The sequence below is a fragment of the Solanum pennellii genome, chromosome 2 (assembly GCF_001406875.1).
Source record: "Solanum pennellii chromosome 2, SPENNV200".
NCBI lineage: Eukaryota > Viridiplantae > Streptophyta > Magnoliopsida > Solanales > Solanaceae > Solanum > Solanum pennellii.
Window position 1 is genome coordinate 48,504,958 of NC_028638.1, and position 17,492 is coordinate 48,522,449.

The 17,492-nt window shown below is 34.4% G+C and overlaps 2 protein-coding genes across 6 annotated transcripts; both read left to right on the plus strand.

Annotated features, from left to right (window-relative positions):
• Positions 1-3,769: 3,769 nt before the first annotated feature.
• Positions 3,770-6,921, plus strand: LOC107011261 (5'-adenylylsulfate reductase 3, chloroplastic-like). Its single transcript, XM_015210679.2, has 4 exons — positions 3,770-3,994; positions 4,390-4,545; positions 4,657-4,783; positions 5,547-6,921. The coding sequence occupies exons 1-4, from the start codon at positions 3,916-3,918 to the stop codon at positions 6,568-6,570; spliced, it is 1,386 nt and encodes a 461-aa protein (XP_015066165.1). The 5' UTR covers positions 3,770-3,915; the 3' UTR covers positions 6,571-6,921.
• Positions 6,922-8,388: 1,467 nt separating this feature from the next.
• LOC107011211 (glucan endo-1,3-beta-glucosidase 1) lies at positions 8,389-16,573 on the plus strand. 5 transcript variants are annotated; one of them, XM_015210618.2, is made up of 6 exons: positions 10,358-10,479; positions 11,244-11,313; positions 12,375-13,659; positions 13,779-15,059; positions 16,013-16,040; positions 16,205-16,573. In XM_015210618.2, exons 3-6 carry the CDS (start codon positions 13,566-13,568, stop codon positions 16,404-16,406), a joined length of 1,605 nt encoding a protein of 534 aa, XP_015066104.1. In that variant the 5' UTR covers positions 10,358-10,479; positions 11,244-11,313; positions 12,375-13,565; the 3' UTR covers positions 16,407-16,573. The 5 variants fall into 5 exon arrangements, 2 of the variants coding, with proteins under 2 accessions (XP_015066105.1, XP_015066104.1); XR_003576494.1 differs by lacking the exons at positions 13,779-15,059; positions 16,013-16,040; positions 16,205-16,573 and adding exons at positions 8,389-8,515; positions 8,760-9,390 and having other exon boundaries at positions 9,483-10,479; positions 11,148-11,313; positions 12,375-13,026; XR_003576495.1 differs by lacking the exons at positions 13,779-15,059; positions 16,013-16,040; positions 16,205-16,573 and adding exons at positions 8,389-8,515; positions 8,760-9,390 and having other exon boundaries at positions 9,483-10,368; positions 11,148-11,313; positions 12,375-13,026.
• Positions 16,574-17,492: the final 919 nt, after the last annotated feature.

Consider the following 17,492-nt stretch of genomic DNA (forward strand, 5'->3'; position numbering starts at 1 on the left):
TATTCCGGACCAGTTATCAAAATGGATATTGTAATGCATAGATACTTATTTTTCATACCATATAAATTGCAAAAGGTTTTATACTACCTCGTATTGAACCAAATGATTGTGTTTGATATAAACTTTCCCCAAAATATAGAGTCCGAAACTTAAATAAGTCATAAAAATTTAAAAGTGATTAAAATAAGTCATTATTTTAGTAAGTAACTAAAATAAGCTTAGTGAAGAAAAAAGTTTCACTTTATCTAATTTTCTAAACGTTTTTCGTTAGTGCCGTAACACGTATTTTTAATATATAACGGAACTTTTTCTTACACTTTATTAAGTGTAAGTAAAGTGAACTTTTTCTTACACTTTATTAGGTGTAAGTAAAGTGGAACTTTTTCTTCCACTTCATAAAGTGGAAGAATATCTTACACTTTATAAAGTGGAAGATTTGTAAAAAATTACTTTACCTTTTCACCTTCTCCTTCTCCCTTTCACTTTCATGACTTCCAAAGTTTTTTTTCACTTTGAAGATTAACATTTGATGGTCCCAATCCGACAACTGAAGTGGCCCCACACTAAACAAATCAAAATTTCGAAATAGCACAACCCAATAACTTAACAATCCGACCCTACAAATTATATAAATTAGATACTTCTTTAACATCTCATATTTTCTTTACTTTGAGTGTGTTTCATTTTTCTCATCTTGTGTCTAGTATAGTATCATTTTGCCTAGTGGTTCAAATGGGTCAGTTGAGTGTGTTGTAAGTAACTGCGTTTTTGTGCCATCCGTTTTCTGAAATGTTATGAAGTTCTAATTTTGATCACTTTCAATTACTCAAAAGGAATTACACTAAATATTTTCCTTTTTCTCATTCAATTCTACTCTTTTTCAATACATATATAATCAACCTGTTAGGAAAAAAGTAGAAAAAGAAGTCTTTAATTCTATGTGCATTCGATTACTATATTGAGTTAGAAAAAAATCTTTAATTCAAAAGAAAGAAAAAGAATTACACTATTGGATTGGTACTGCAAAAATAATATTTAGACTGAATTAGACCTTTCCATCTCATGTTTTTTAATACTAGATGAACACTCAATACGTTTGTTCATGTCGGCATTTTTAACTTTACCACGTACAACGTGTCCAAAGTACTATTTAGATCCCATCAAAGTACAAAAAATAAATAACAGCAGAGTATTATTTTATGTACATAAAATATGTCTAGATCCTTAAAAAATTTAACAACAAATTTTCTAATATCAAATCAGTCTAATAGGATGATTAACGCTATACATATAGGCTTGTTTGTCTAAGAATTATCTCAATCAAAGTTTCATATATTAATTCGATACTCGATCGATACCTTTTCAAAATTGAAATTGCACGAATGATTATATTCTTATTATTCAATTGGTTAAATTTGTCCCCAAAACTGAACACAAAATTCATCAAACATATAGTCATCCCTCAATTGTTCCAATATATGGTTCCATCTCTTTCTCTTTAGATATATCTTTCTTTTGGTTCTTTTTTTTCTATTTTATTTTCTTGTGGTTGACTCGACAAATAACACATTGAATTGACTTGCTGAAGTTAGAGATTCTTAAACTCTCGTACAATTATTTGTTTGAAGATAATTTACGATTTAATTTGTCAAGATATAATTATACTAAACGAATTAATATAATTTTTCTTACAGTATATAATGGAGCGTGTTGTGAATCCTGGACAGATCGATCGTACACTTCTTCTCTCTCAGCATGAGCATAAATCAAAATTGTTACGCAAATGCGAGATACCATTTAGTAGCCTTATGAGGACGGTGCGCATGAATGATGCCTGCAATTTATTTCGTTTGCACCGACTTCATAAACGTGTTGAGGAGACCATAGACTTTTTCAAAAGAACCCTCCCAAGTACCATAGACTTTTTTAAAAGCCCGCTTGTGATCAAGATAGACTTTTCTTCTACTTATCGAACTGTCATATGCTTTAATGATGACTATTTGACAGTCTTTGAAGGGAAACCTGAAAAGTAATAATAATATTAATTATCAAATAAAAAATGAATATTTTCTTATTAAATAAAAATCATCAAAGGATAAAATAGTACCTTGGCGTTCTTTCTATATCAACACGGAGGACGTTAGCAATCATCTCAATATCCAAGTTGAAATGTCCTTTGCGGCACGTACCCATATCACATGTATGTTCTTTAATGTATTTTCTAACTTTTCACATGTTAGTATGTTTATCAATAAAAGAAGTCAACCTAAATCGACATCCTTGTTCTACACGCCTGCAAACAAATCGCCATGATTTCTTTGTCGATTTAAACAAAGCACTCCCTTGCTATCTTCAAATGTAGAAGTTGAAACTGCTATTTGCAACTGCTTCTTCGAATTGAATAACATGCCTTTTTCAATATAAATAGCACCATTCATGAAACATTTGATAGTTTTCTTTAAATCAAAATCATATTGGCCGGTAAGAATATTTTGATAATGAGTCATGTTAGAAAAATTAGTAGATTAAGTTATCGAAAATCCATCAACGCTATTACAATTTTCTAATTGGGGATGGACATTGACTGATAAAGGAGAAGGTTGTTGACTAATCTTAGGCTCCTTCCTAACATAAATTTCAAGTATTGTTAACTTAATTTGATCTATGTAGTCATTTGGAACCCTAAAAAAGTCGGTCAACGATTCGTCATTATAGATAATCCACTCTCCAAATTTACTTGTCCATGTGATAAAAATGAAGTAGGATATTTTCCGACTATAATCAAATTATAATCAATGCTATTTATACCATTATTTTATAAATTGATGAAATAAATCTATGATATTGAACATTAGCATTGTGTTTGGGAGGACAATTATAATAAATGATATTTCCGTCATGTATAATTTTGTCATCCCAATAAATTGTAACTTTAACTTTAGGTGTAGAGGACACTTTTTTTTGAGATTGAAATAACAAATATAGAAGAGTTTATGTTGTAGGTGCTATCAACTATGTTTAAACGTCCTTAAATATAGATTGAAAGATTATTCAGAATAAAAAAATAAAAATACATAGTGTTTTTTTTTCATTTTTATGATATGTCAAATCAATATAATTGTATGACAACACTAAAAGAGCTTCTTCAAAACGTAAAAAATATTCCTGTTATAAAGTGTAAGAATAAGTTTCACTTTATAAAGTGAAAGAAAAACTTACACTATATAAAGTGGAAGAAAAACTTACACTTAGAAAAATTTACACTTAAGTGTAAGAAAAAATTTCGTTATATATTAAAAATATACATTATGACACTAACGAAAAATGTTTAAAAAATTGGATAATATGAAATATTTTCTTCCACTAAACTTATTTTCTGAAATAAAATAGTGACTTATTTTGACCACTTCTAATTTTTATGGTTTATTTAAATTCCGGACTTCAAAATATACAACTGGAGCCACAAATCTTTAATTTGTCAAAACATAATAATAATTATTATTACATTTAAATTTAAATAAAAAAAGAAATGTAGACCAGAATCTAGAGAAACTTTTGACTGGTGTGAAATGACTATTCTCTCTCCACCACGAATCCTTCCTCTCACTTTCTCTCGGCGGCCTACCACATGACCGAAGGCTGAGGTATAATTTGACGATCAGCCAATCAAAACACGCCACGTCAGACTCTCATTCAAATCCCAAATCACGTCCAGGTTCAATGAACCTAGAAGAATGCCCTGTTCTCAGGTCCCCTTTAATACTTCTCGCCATGATTTCCTCTGTGTTCAACGCACACTCACGGACTTCTTCCCATCACCATCTTCTTCTATATTTCACAAAGAAATTTAGCGGTTTCTTTGCTGGAACAAATTGTTCTTTATCTCTGTGAAATTAATCTCTCTTTGTTGTAGAAATGGCTTTCACTTTCACTTCTTCATCTGCAATTCATGGCTCTTTGTCTTCTTCATCTTCTTCTTATGAACATCCCAAAGGTACCCTTTTTACTTATTCCTTCTAAAGTTTTCATCTTTATCCTATAATTTGAAGCATTTTAGCATATGGGTTCGAATTTTCTGTTGGGTTAACTTTTTTTTAATCAATTTAGCATCTGGGTTAGTGTATTCTTCAGTTATTGTTTCAGATTTATGCGCGATATGATAAGTTTCGAATTTCTTTCCTTGCGTGTGATATATTTGGGTTGGAAAATTGATCATTTGCTCCTTTTTTTTTTCTTCAGATTTTAAAGAAGTTGTTTTTTTTATACCCATGTAGTTGAATTTGATATTTGCCGACAATTTTGCATCTGGGTTCAATTATTCTTAGGTTCTATTTCATTTTTTTGGGATTTATTATTTATATATTTGTTTATTCTGTTTGGTGTTTGCAGTATCCCAATTGGGTACCTTTCAGCCATTGGATAGGCCTCAACTATTGTCGTCGACTGTTTTGAATTCTCGGAGGCGTTCGGCAGTGAAGCCATTGTATGCTGAACCTAAGAGGAATGATTCAATAGTTCCGTCAGCAGCTACCATCGTGGCTCCTGGTACATGAAATTTTCAATATTTGTCTTTGCATGTGTTCGTTTTTTTGATGATGTTGAAGGGTGGTAATGACTCTTGGGCTGTGTGTGTTTGCTTTTTTGGTGAATTTGCAGAGGTAGGAGAGAGTGTTGAGGCAGAGGACTTTGAGAAATTGGCTAAGGAGCTTCAAAATGCTTCCCCTCTTGAGGTTATGGACAAAGCACTTGAGAAATTTGGAGATGACATTGCTATTGCTTTCAGGTACAGTTTTTTTAAATCTTGCTTTAGTGTGAGCCTAGTTTCTGTTCAAATGATTTTAGGTTGTATTATATGGATGATGTTCTCTATGATGTGCACAATAAATGTTGAAAAACAACCAGAGGCTTCTTCTAACTAGGGAAGTGTAAGGTGTTAGGGATGAATAATTTCATGATTTGGGGACAAAAAAATGTTTAGTCATCTAAACCAATAAAACTATGCTTGTGATACTTATTTCTATTTCTTAAATATCTTGTTCTTATATGTTTGATTGAGCTTTTCCATATTGATATCACATGAGTGTTTAATACTTATAAGCTAGACTAGAATACTAATGAGTTTTGGTAATTGAAGCAGTCAGGAAGTATTTGTTTTATGTTACATGTGAACAACACAATAAAGAAAAATAGTAAGAGTGGATTGTTGTGAACCTTGCTGATCTATCTATGGACTTTTGCAAAAATTGCTGCTTGATCAATGCCAAGGGGAACTTGTTTTGCTTTGCGGCATTTGCTAATTTTATCTTTTTCACTTGATAGTCTATGTTTTGTTTGAAATTTTGCTATGGGAGCTGTGGTGAATAAGGCATATTGTTTTGAGTACGGCGTTCTGATATGTGAGCTATTTAACTTGTCCATCAAAAAGTCAGATTCATTTGAGAGCTGTCTCTATTGCTCTATTTTATATTGTAGCAGACTAGCAGAATGATGATTTTTATGTGTTTCTGTCCCTAATGCAGCTCTTTGATAATTTTCTTATATTGCAGTGGTGCTGAAGATGTTGCTTTGATAGAGTACGCACATTTAACTGGACGACCATACAGAGTATTCAGCCTTGATACTGGGAGGTTGAACCCGGAGACATACCAATTATTTGACACAGTGGAGAAGCACTATGGCATTCGCATTGAATACATGTTCCCTGATTCAGTTGAAGTTCAGGCCTTGGTTAGGACCAAAGGGCTTTTCTCTTTCTATGAGGATGGCCACCAAGAGTGTTGCCGTGTAAGGAAGGTTAGGCCTTTGAGGAGAGCTCTAAAGGGCTTACGCGCCTGGATCACAGGCCAGCGTAAAGATCAGTCCCCTGGAACTCGATCAGAAATCCCCATTGTTCAGGTGGACCCTTCTTTTGAGGGGTTGGATGGCGGTGCTGGTAGCTTGGTGAAGTGGAACCCTGTGGCTAATGTGGACGGAAAAGATATTTGGAATTTCCTGCGTGCCATGAATGTGCCTGTGAACTCATTGCATTCTCAAGGATATGTATCCATTGGATGCGAACCTTGCACAAGGCCAGTTCTACCAGGGCAACACGAGAGAGAGGGAAGATGGTGGTGGGAAGATGCCAAGGCCAAGGAGTGTGGCTTGCACAAGGGCAACATCAAGGATGAAACTGTAAATGGCGCTGCCCAAACAAATGGTACTGCTACTGTTGCTGATATTTTTGATACCAAGGACATTGTTACCTTGAGTAAGCCTGGAGTTGAGAACCTACTAAAATTGGAAGACCGAAGAGAGCCTTGGCTCGTTGTTCTTTATGCACCTTGGTGCCAATTTTGCCAGGCAATGGAAGGATCCTATGTTGAATTGGCTGAGAAGTTGGCTGGTTCTGGTGTGAAAGTAGGGAAATTCAGGGCAGATGGTGACCAGAAAGCATTTGCACAACAAGAATTGCAGCTTGGCAGCTTCCCTACAATACTCTTCTTCCCAAAGCACTCTTCAAAGGCCATTAAGTACCCTTCAGAGAAGAGGGACGTGGACTCCTTGCTGGCTTTTGTGAATGCTCTCAGATGAAAAGCAACTGGTGTTTTTGATCAATCACCATTGTTTTGACAAAGAGGGAGATATGGGGGAGTTGGTAGAATATAGTGAAGAATGGTGGCAAGATGCAGCACCTTCCTCTTTGTGCTTTCTAAGTTGTTTCTTCTTGTATAGTGTTTTTGGTATATGGTGGCTCTCCCTTCTCCTCCTCTGCATTTTATTTTCCTTAGTTCTTACATAAGAAGAAGACAAATAAGTTTTTATTACTTTCCCATCCCATCCTTCTCAAATAGAGAAGTATATATGTCTGAGGGCTCAATTTTGTTGAGTGTTTACTTTCTCCATATTATAGATTTTGCCCATCTTCTCTCATTCTTCTTCTAATTCCCTTAATGTCTCTATAATTAAGAACAACTCTCTCTTAACTTTTATTAGAGAATTCTTGGCTGTATTTTTCCGAGTTCATTCACGCTATTAGCGTTTATTATGAGAAATGATTTCGATTCCTTTGTCCTGAATCCGTCTATGCTACAGCAAAAACCTTGATTAATACCATTATATGACAGGAAAAATTGTACTCACAAAAGGTTGAAGCACTATGTCATAACTCATAAAAATGGTGAGTGTGGAGACCAGTCAAGGTTCACCATCAAGAACACCAAATTGAAGACCTATCAGATAATTGCAATATTCAACCACACCAATAATGATTGCGGTCTTTATTATTAATTAATCATAAATATAGAATTCGAGCACTTTACCTTCTATTGTGGTATTTCAAAAGTTTTGATGATTAAAAAATACTTATTGACATAGTAGCTTCTTTTTTAAAATTCTTTGTATATTTAATTCGAAACAGGAAAAGAATTCATGTAAATATTAAATTGTGCATGGTTCAAATAGAACAAAGAAAGTTTCATTAGAAAATTAAGACCACCAATACCGAAAATGAGTTCAAAGGAATAAGGTGGTATCTCCTAATATTAGAGCCGTCAATATGGGCTAGCCACCCTATTCAGGTAATCCATATAGGCTTCGGTTACGGGTCATGCCGGGCTAGTCCATTTTGGATATGAGCCAGAAAACGGCCGGTCCAACCCACAAGTATGTGGGCTACAGGCTGGCCGGGCTAGTCCATTTTGGATATGGGCCAGAAAACGGCCGGTCCAACCCACAAGTATGTGGGCTACAGGCTTGCCGGACCAGTCCACCTTTTTAAAAATTATATTATTTTTCGAATTATTAAATTAAATCATAAATTATAATGTAAAAATATTATCATAAATATCGACAAAACAATATTACATGAGATTAATATTACTACTTTTTAATCAAATATATAAATAAAATTATCTTTATAATATTTATTAAGTTTTTTTTTTCAAGTAAAAGTATGAATATCTAAATAAAAATATTAACCTAATTGTTTTAAGTTTGGACTCTCTTTAATTTTAAATTTTAATATTATATTATATTTTTTTAATAAATTTTTGTTGGCCCACGGGCCAGCCCTATCGATATTTATCAAGCCCCACAAATCAGCAGACTTATTCAGGCCGGACTAAAAAGTTTTTTTTCTCAAATGGACTCCAAAAATCATAACCCAACCCTATTAAATCCCGTGCTAGGCCAGGCCGGCCCAACAAGCCTAGCCCATATTGACAACTCTACCTAATATGTTTTTATTTCGATCTCTTAGTCTCAATTTATATGATATCTTTTTATTATTTCAAAATTATATAATTTTTTTTATAATTAAAATAACTTTTTTTTTACAAAACATCGATGAGAAATTTAGTCGATTCACCTCCCATTTTCCCCACCCGACCGACCCCCTATTTATGGTGTAAAAAAAAGGGTATAAAATGAAGGTTTATAATTAATAGAGCTTAACTGAAAACAATAGAACCCTAGGTTTCCCAAATTTTCCTTCTCCTTTCTCTCTTTGTTTTGGTGCTTCAATTTTCTTCCTCCTCAGGTAAGACGTAATTGTTCCGTTCAAATTTACTTTCCTCTCTTTTTTAAGCTTTAGATTTTAGTTTATGTTCATATGTTGTATTTATATAGGTTTATCTTTCAGTTAGATAAGCTTTATTAGTATTAAACTCATTGTGATGTTCAATACTCAATACAGTATGCACTTTTTCAAGTGCAATTAAGAGTTGTTTTAGCAAACTGATCCTTCTCATTAATTTGATCATTTTTTCTGCATTCCTTGTTAGATAATGGATGATAAAGTTGTTACTATGGATGATCAAATTGTATCAGAGCTTACAATTCCAGAAAATGTTGCCAAAGAATTATTACTTGTGTCAAACTCATCTTCTTTAGAAACGGCACTCGACAAGCTGATAGAACTTTCCAAGGAGCGGGGTGGACGGTTAGATCTGTCGTCCAAGAATGTTGTCACCACTGTCCTCCATCTCTGCCACTCTCTGTCATCTATCTCTTACCGTAACCTCCTTTTATTGTCTCTTAAGGTACTTAGAAATCTGTGTGCTGGGGAGATAAGAAATCAGAATGACTTTCTTCAACAAAGAGGAGTTGAAATTGTCTTGGATGTTATTATGTCTGTAGGACTTTCTCCTGATCCTGATTGTATGATTATTCGAGTTGGGCTGCAACTTCTAGGAAACTACTCAGTGGGTGGAGGAGAACGTCAATGTGATGTGTGGTACCAATTGTTTCCTCATAAGTTCTTGAAGATTGCTAGAGTTAGAAACCAGGAAATATGTGATCCTTTATGTATGGTCATTTACACTTGCTGTGATGGTACGGATGGACTGCTTACCGATTTATGTTCACAGCAAGGGTTGCCCATTCTGTTTGAAATTTTGCGTACTGCATTAGCCGGTAAAGACCAGTGAATTTTGTAGCTTCTGATTTATTAGAACTTCTGTTATTTGATTATTATGGTAAGCTTATGCGTTCCTACTCTTTTGCAGTTGGTCTTAAAGAAGTTTGGTTGAAGTTGTTACTCTCAAAACTTTGCATTGAGGGCTCCCACATCTCATCAATTTTCTTCAAATTACATTCATATCCTTCCGTTGAGAACAATGGTGTTGTTGCACATGTAGCTGATCAGTTTGTTATTGAGCAGCCTTATCTCTTGAGTATACTTTCAGAAATCTTGAATGAACGAGTAGAGCATATTGTTGTTTCTCATGATTTTGCTCGAAGTATCTTTGGGATATTGAAGAGTGCTTCTGGGGTTGTTGATTTTTCAATAAGAGGGAAAAGTGATCTTCCAGTGGGGTCTGCTCCTATTGATGTTCTAGGATACTCTCTCACCATCATGAGAGATATTTGCGCTTCTGATCACTTATCAAGCTCGAAGGAAGAAAGTTCAAGGGATGTTGTGGACGTACTTGTTTCCTCTGGGCTTATTGAATTTCTTTTGAACTTGCTTCGGGATCTTGAACCTCCAACGACAATTAGGAAAGCAATGAAGCAGGATCAGATCAAGGAGGGGACAATACCTTCTTCATTTAGGTGTTGTCCATACCAAGGTTTCCGGAGAGATATTGTTGCCATCCTTGGAAATTGTGCTTATAGGAGAAGGCATGTCCAAGATGAGATTAGGGATAAAAATGGGATCCTTTTACTGCTACAACAGTGTGTTATAGATGAAGATAATCCATTCTTAAGGGAGTGGGGAATCTGGTGTGTGCGAAACCTATTGGAAGGGAATGCAGAAAACCAAGGGGCTATTACTGATTTGGAGCTTCAAGGAACCGTAGATGTTCCAGAACTTGTTAGACTTGGGCTTCGAGTAGAAGTTGATCCCGTAACTCGACGCACAAAGCTTGTGAATTCCTCATGATATGTCAGGTGATGAAAGTTAAAAATTGCAACTTCTGGAGTTGACAAACTGATTGTTCAGGAAACTTGTTTCTTTGTCTACTTAAGATTGATTCACATGTTCCGGAATGTCCATAATAGGTAACACACAAACTTCATCTTACTACAGTTTTAGTTATAACTTGTATTTTACCTCCTAGGTTGACAGGTTTCAGTTTGTATAATTAGTGGAAAAACTTAATATTATTAGACTTGTACTGATGGAATTCCTTATGTACAAAATCTACCCATATGCCATTGAGTATTAGTAACTAATTTTCCATAACTTCCATTACAATGGGCTCAAAAGTGAACCTAGTTGAGATTTCGTGATTGGTGAGAGTTTTAGTGGTAGAATGAGTTAGATTTGATGAAAGATGTCATGGGTTGCTAAAAATTTCTGATAGAAGTTATGTTTTCGTTAAATGTTTATTTAAGTGGCTATATTCTGCTTCTTATGGATACGTCCACCTCTGACCCTGTATAATTGTAAAATAATGTTTATTACCAGTTAACTGCATTTCTTCAATGTTTCCTAATTTTTGCTTGTGGATCCTACTTTCACTTGTTCATGCATATTCTTAACTGCGTTTCTTCAAGGTTTCCTAATTTTTGCTTGTGGATCCTACTTTCTCTTGTTCACGCATATTCCATGCTAGAGGCTGTTTAATCCTGTCATTTCTGTTAGGAATCATTAGCAACTTTCATGTTCAGAGAAGTGCACCGACTTACTAATACCTGAGTTTTTATATTATTCGTGCTCTCTCTAGGCTAGAGGTGGGACTCAAGAAGTACACTTCCTGCCTTTTACACCTGTCAACAAGCACACAACTTTACTTTCATAGAATTGATGGCAATTGACATAGGTTTAGCAAAGGGTGACTTGAAGAGATGAGCCATAGCTTGAAAGTGACAAGATTTCTTACTACAAGAATGGTATGACTCCTAATTGGAATGAACAACTGTACATCATATTAATTATCAAAAATAGGATTCTCCTACATACAGCTGATTAGTTTAGAATGTCTTATAAGAGTGTCTACTGGCAGTGCTTGCTTGATGCAAATTAAAGGACAATTCTCGAGATTGCTTTGCCGCAAATGTATTGGAACCTTTTTTTATATATGTAATTATAAAATTCTGTTTCACCACTGTTTTTAATTGTGCATTAGGATTCTAAAGACTCTTTATCCACGTGACCTTAAATGTCTTCAAAAGCATCTTAGGCTTTTGTCCTATTTTGGTCTATTCATTATGAACTTGACTCTAGGGTGAACTCATAAATTCACTTGAGCTTGATGCTCAGCTATGTACTTGGAACCACATAGTTCTGACTTCTGAGAGAATAGGAGATCTTCTCTTGTAATCTGGCTTTGATAAGAAATAAGATCATGCAACTTAAGAGGCCTTATACTTGAACTTTTTCCTGCCTGTTTCTCGAGATAAGAAGTAGAGCCATCTCTCCAGTTATGTCCTTGGTTTGAAGAGAACATGGGTGTTAGGTTGCAACTTGCAAGGCCGCAATTAGCCCTATAGAAGAAAATCATAAGCTTGAAGAGAAGAGAAAAGAACCCTTGGATGATGCAGGGATCAGAGCTTGTGGGAGAACTTAGATATCTTACTATCACTAGATCTAACATTACCTATGCTGTGGGAATCTCTCTTTTGTTGATCTCCACATTCTTTTTGATACTAGAAAGCACGAAACTGGTGATTTTACTTCTTGTCTGTTTCTGGAAGGACATATGTTTCTTTTTTTTTTGTGTTGCTCTCTTTTTTTTTGTTTATTTTTTGCCTCAAAGGGGATGTATGTATATCTCTTTATGGAGAATCAGTGCTGGTCATGTATATAGGTGGAGAATCAGTGTTGATCATGTATATAGGTGATCTTAGAAACAAGTATGCATAAGTATTAACCCAAATACTATTAAACTTCACTTTTTATAATTTGATAGAGTGTGTTGATCATTAACTAATTACCTTAACTTTGTTGGCAGAGTACATTACAGACAATAAAGGAGATGGATTTTGATACCAAGGAATGAAGACAGTGTTGAAGTCATGGACGCTCAGAGTACATTACAATTTACAAACCTATAATTTCTTCTTTTTGAAAAATTGAAAACTTAAAAGTGGTATAAATAAAGGCCACTGTAATTTCTTTCTGAAATAGCTTTAATAGAAAAAAGCTGTTGTGTATTTGTCTTAGGGTTCTTTTTTGTGTCAGCCAACCAATGTCTCTCCCTCCACATGTTTTTATTTTCCATTTTTTTTTACCTTTCTCTGAAGAAACTGTGATGGGGTCACTTCAGTCATTACACAAGTGCAAAGTCAGGTATCTAATAGCCAGCCTGGAATTTGAGAAGTATCTCAAAAGAATTCCAACAAGTAGCCTAGTGTTCAGTAAAAATCTTGTCTTTATTTACAATTTATTTTTTTAATCTTTCAGAAAACTTTCTATTATTTCGCACATTAAATTAGAGTTGTTTAGTTTATTATGATGTAGGGATTTCATCAAAATATGATCATACTGTAAACAGTAATGAAGTAATTATTATGTGAGGAATACTTATATACAAATGGTCCTGTACACAATTGACATTTTAAAATTCAACATAACTCAATGCAGTTGACAGTTTAAATGCTTCAGTAGTTATGCGCGAAATTCATTTATACAAACCTACTAAACGCAGCTTTTACTATGTGAGAACTTTTTTTTTTTATTCTTTCCATGTTTATACATATTTTGCTGAAATTAAGTTTTCTTAGATTTCAACCAAACAACCCGTTATACTGTTCCAACTTTGTACCAAACCCATTAGAGAAACAAAGAAAGTGCTTCAGAAATTGCAGAAACTTGTCACTGTTCCAATTTTCTTGTCGGTTCACAAGGTCATTATTGTCATTCTTACCCCACAGGAACATAATATCCAACATTATTGGCGCATAAGCATTGCAGTAAAAATAATGCACCAAAAGCTACCTTAAAGTCCATTCTACTTGCAAGAATTGTTTATATGTTTTTCTTTTTCTTATAGCTTACTCCAAATTTAGATCTTGCAAGTTAAAAATTCCTTATGTCAATTGCCCCTATTAGTAGTAAACAGCAAAAAATTTCTCAAGATAATGCAATCCCCACCTGAACCTGAAACAGAAGATGATACAAGAAAACATCAAGCTTCTCTTTAATGGCAAATACTAAAAACTTCCCTCCTTTCTTCTTCTTCTTTGTCCTCTTCTGTTGCTGCTTCTTCTCCACTTCAAGTTCAAATTTCGCACCAGGTAACATTTATGAACCAATCTTGAAAAAAAAACATGTCTTTTTTTTGGGGGGGGGGGGGTTTCTTGATTTTGTATTTTTTTTCTTCTTCTTATGAATATGGTTCTTGAATGTGTTGCAGAGATAAAAGTGCAGCAAGACAAAGATGAGCCATATGTGGGAGTGAACATAGGTACAGATGTTTCCAATTTGCTTTCACCTGCAGACTTGGTTGCTTTTTTGCAATTACAGAAGATAACTCATATAAGGCTTTATGATGCTGACCCTGATATACTCAAAGCACTAGCTAAGACCAAAATAAGAGTGATTATTAGTGTGCCTAACAACCAAATTCTTGCTATTGGGTCCTCTAATACTACTGCAGCTGCCTGGATTGGGCGCAATGTGGCAGCTTATTACCCTGAAACTCTTATCACTGCAATAGCAGTTGGGGATGAAATCTTGACCACTGTGCCAAGTTCAGCTCCTTTGCTTATGCCAGCAATTGAGTCACTTTATAGTGCTTTAGTGGCTGCAAATTTGCATAACCAAATCAAGATTTCAACCCCAAATGCTGCTTCCATTATTCTTGACCCTTTTCCACCTTCCCAAGCTTTTTTCAATCAGTCCATGAGCTCTGTCCTTTCTAAGTTATTGCAGTTTTGTTCAAGGACAGAGTCACCTCTGATGATGAATTTGTACCCTTATTATGTGTTTATGCAGAATAAAGGGGTTGTTCCTATAGACAACTCTCTTTTCAAGCCCTTGACACCTTCTAAAGAGATGGTGGATCCTAATACTTTGCTTCATTACACCAATGTGCTTGATGCAATGATTGATTCAGTCTATTTTTCCATGAAAAATCTTAATATTACAGATGTGCTAGTTCTTGTTACAGAGTCAGGATGGCCTTCAAAGGGGGATTCTAAAGAGCCTTATGCTACAATTGACAATGCTGATACTTATAACTCGAATTTAATTAAGCATATAATTGATCGTAGTGGTACACCATTGCATCCGGAGATTACTTCTAGTGTATACATATATGAGTTATTCAATGAGGATTTGAGGTCACCCCCATTGTCCGAGGCAAATTGGGGGCTATTCCATGGGAATTCAACGCCTGTTTACCTGCTTCATGTGTCTGGAAGTGGTACATTCTTGGCTAATGACACCACTAACCAAACGTATTGCATAGCAATGGATGGGGTTGATAAGAGGACAATGCAGGCAGCTTTAGATTGGGCTTGTGGACCGGGGAGGGCAAATTGCTCTGAAATTCAGCCAGGGGAGAGTTGTTATCAGCCTAATGATGTGAAGAACCATGCTTCATATGCATTTGATAGCTATTATCAGAAAGAAGGGGGATCTCCTAGTTCTTGTGACTTCAAGGGAGTGGCCATGATCACCACAACTGATCCAAGTAAGTCTATTATAATCTTAGTTTCTCTGTGTATTTAGTTTTCTTTCTATTTCAAGAAAATATTAGTTCAATGCATTAAGTTGAAGTTTTGAAGTTTTGGTTGTGGATTTATGAGCTACACTTAAGTTTGTTACAATGAGAGAGCTGAAATGGATGACACAAAAGTTAATTATTTATTAGGTGATTTAAGCATTTTGTCCCAAACTATGTCATGTTCAACATTTTAATGTAAAATATCTTTGAACCATCCCATTTGAAAAAAAACAACAACAAAACAATCCAATTCAAAAATAATTTATGAACCATAAAGAATGTTTAATGGCCTTCTTAAGTTGATTTAATGATACACTGACAACTCTAATCACAAATGTCGTGTTATGCTAAATAATTCATGAGCTAGTGGTTACCAGACCCACAATGGAACTTTAGTGCCCACTTGGATATGGAAGATTTAAACTTGGATGGTGGAAATAAAATTTGAAATAGGATTTCAGTTTTTATATAGTTTATGCTCCATTTTAGGGTCCAGACAATTTATATAAAATAACATACTTGCACCCATGGGTGAAAACTGACACCATAAGAAACCAGAGTTCGAATCTCCGCGAAGACAAACGACTTCACATGATTCGTTTCAACTTGCTTAGGCCTTGGTATATGTGTTGTGTGGGAGATGACGATGTACATATAAGTTCGACCAGACAGCACCGTTATTAGATAAAAGTACTAACATATTATCAATAGAATGGAAACACAAGAATGCATATGTTGTTTTGTGGAGTTTGACTTAACCAGAATAGAGTACTTATATCATGTTTATATATATATATATATATATATAGCTAGCAAGTATAGGGCTCCACTTGTTTCCTATTTTTAAAGTGAAGTCTATTCTAAATTATTTAGCTGAAGCTCTGAACTTATGTCTTTCCATTTGTGGGGAATATATGCAGGTCACGGGAGTTGTATATTTCCAGGAAGGTGAGCATAAATTTTTGTCCTTTTTTTCCCCATACTCTTTGTCCTTGTCCTTCTCATTTCCCCATGCTGAAATTAGCTGTAAAATCACTGTTTCCCTATTTCTTTTTGATGATCATCTTGGGTTAGAACGTAGACTTACAAATGGTTAACTACTAAAAATGCAGTAAGAAAGTAAGCAATAAAACAAGCGAGGTAGTGAACGCGACACAACCAAGTGGAGCAAACACAATAAGGTTTCTTGGAGCACAGACAAGTAAATTTGACAAGAATGTGCATGTTTTATTTGGTGTTGCCTTGTGCTTGTTTTATTATTCATTGATTCAGGTACAATTAAGTTTTTTAGCTGAAATCTTTTTATTTGTTTAATAAAAAAGTAGTACTAGTTCATTGTGGAGAGGGCAGTGATGTTTTGCAGAGGAGTGCTTATGAATATTTTTTTGGGAGGATCACATGTAAGGGGATTCTTTGATGGACCTTTTTGTAAAAAGAAAGTTGTATCTAATGAGATTCTTGGAAGTTCTTTCTCCTTATAATCCTTAAGTTTTAAGCTGGAGATGAAGAAGTGGAAATCTTGATTTGCCTTAGTTTGGTTTACCATTTAAATATGTTATAAAACTCTAAAAAAGAAATTGGAAAAATGGATCTAGATAAATTAAAAAAAGGATTAAAGCAACAAAAGATGTGTTTTTATTTCTTAAAAAAAAAATAAAAAAAAAAAGAAGCAGTCCTCTGGCTCTCTTTTGTTTCTTGGAAGCCAAAAGAGAAAATAGATCTTCTTTTTGGCTTAAAAGTAGAATAGTTTTTTAGTATAATGCACCTACTTTAGTTCTGGAACTAAATAGGACCACTAGTAGCACTTTATTTATTTTATGTTTTCTTTTATGTGGGGAACATTTTCCATCAATTTTCCAAGTATATGGTTTCTTTATGGAATGATTACGGTTCAATGTCTTTAGGTGATCTAGTTTACAAATAGCCATCGAATGTATAAGTTTGGTATGATTAAGCATAATTTATATATCCTCTGGGATGACCCAATGATTTGGGCTTGAGACTGTCATGTTGGAGGTCTCAAGTTTGAAATTTCTTGTGTGGACTTAGAACTCCATGTTGGAAGTATGGGTGTAAAAAATCGAACCAAAAATCGAATCAAATTGCAAATCAAGTCAAATCGGAAAAAAAAATCGACTGGTTGTTTGGTTTGACTTGGTTTGGTGTTGGAGAAAAATATCCGACTATATTTGGGTTGGTTTGGTTTCAACTAAAAATAACCAATCTGAGATCAAAACCAATCCGACATAATATATAATTTTAAAATTTATTTATACGTAAAAATACTTATTTTGATATAATTTTTAAATATCTCTTATACTTTTTCATAGTTTTTATCTTTTATTATATTTATTTCATGTTTGGAAGTAAGAATTCTTAATGATCTAATAAAGATTATAG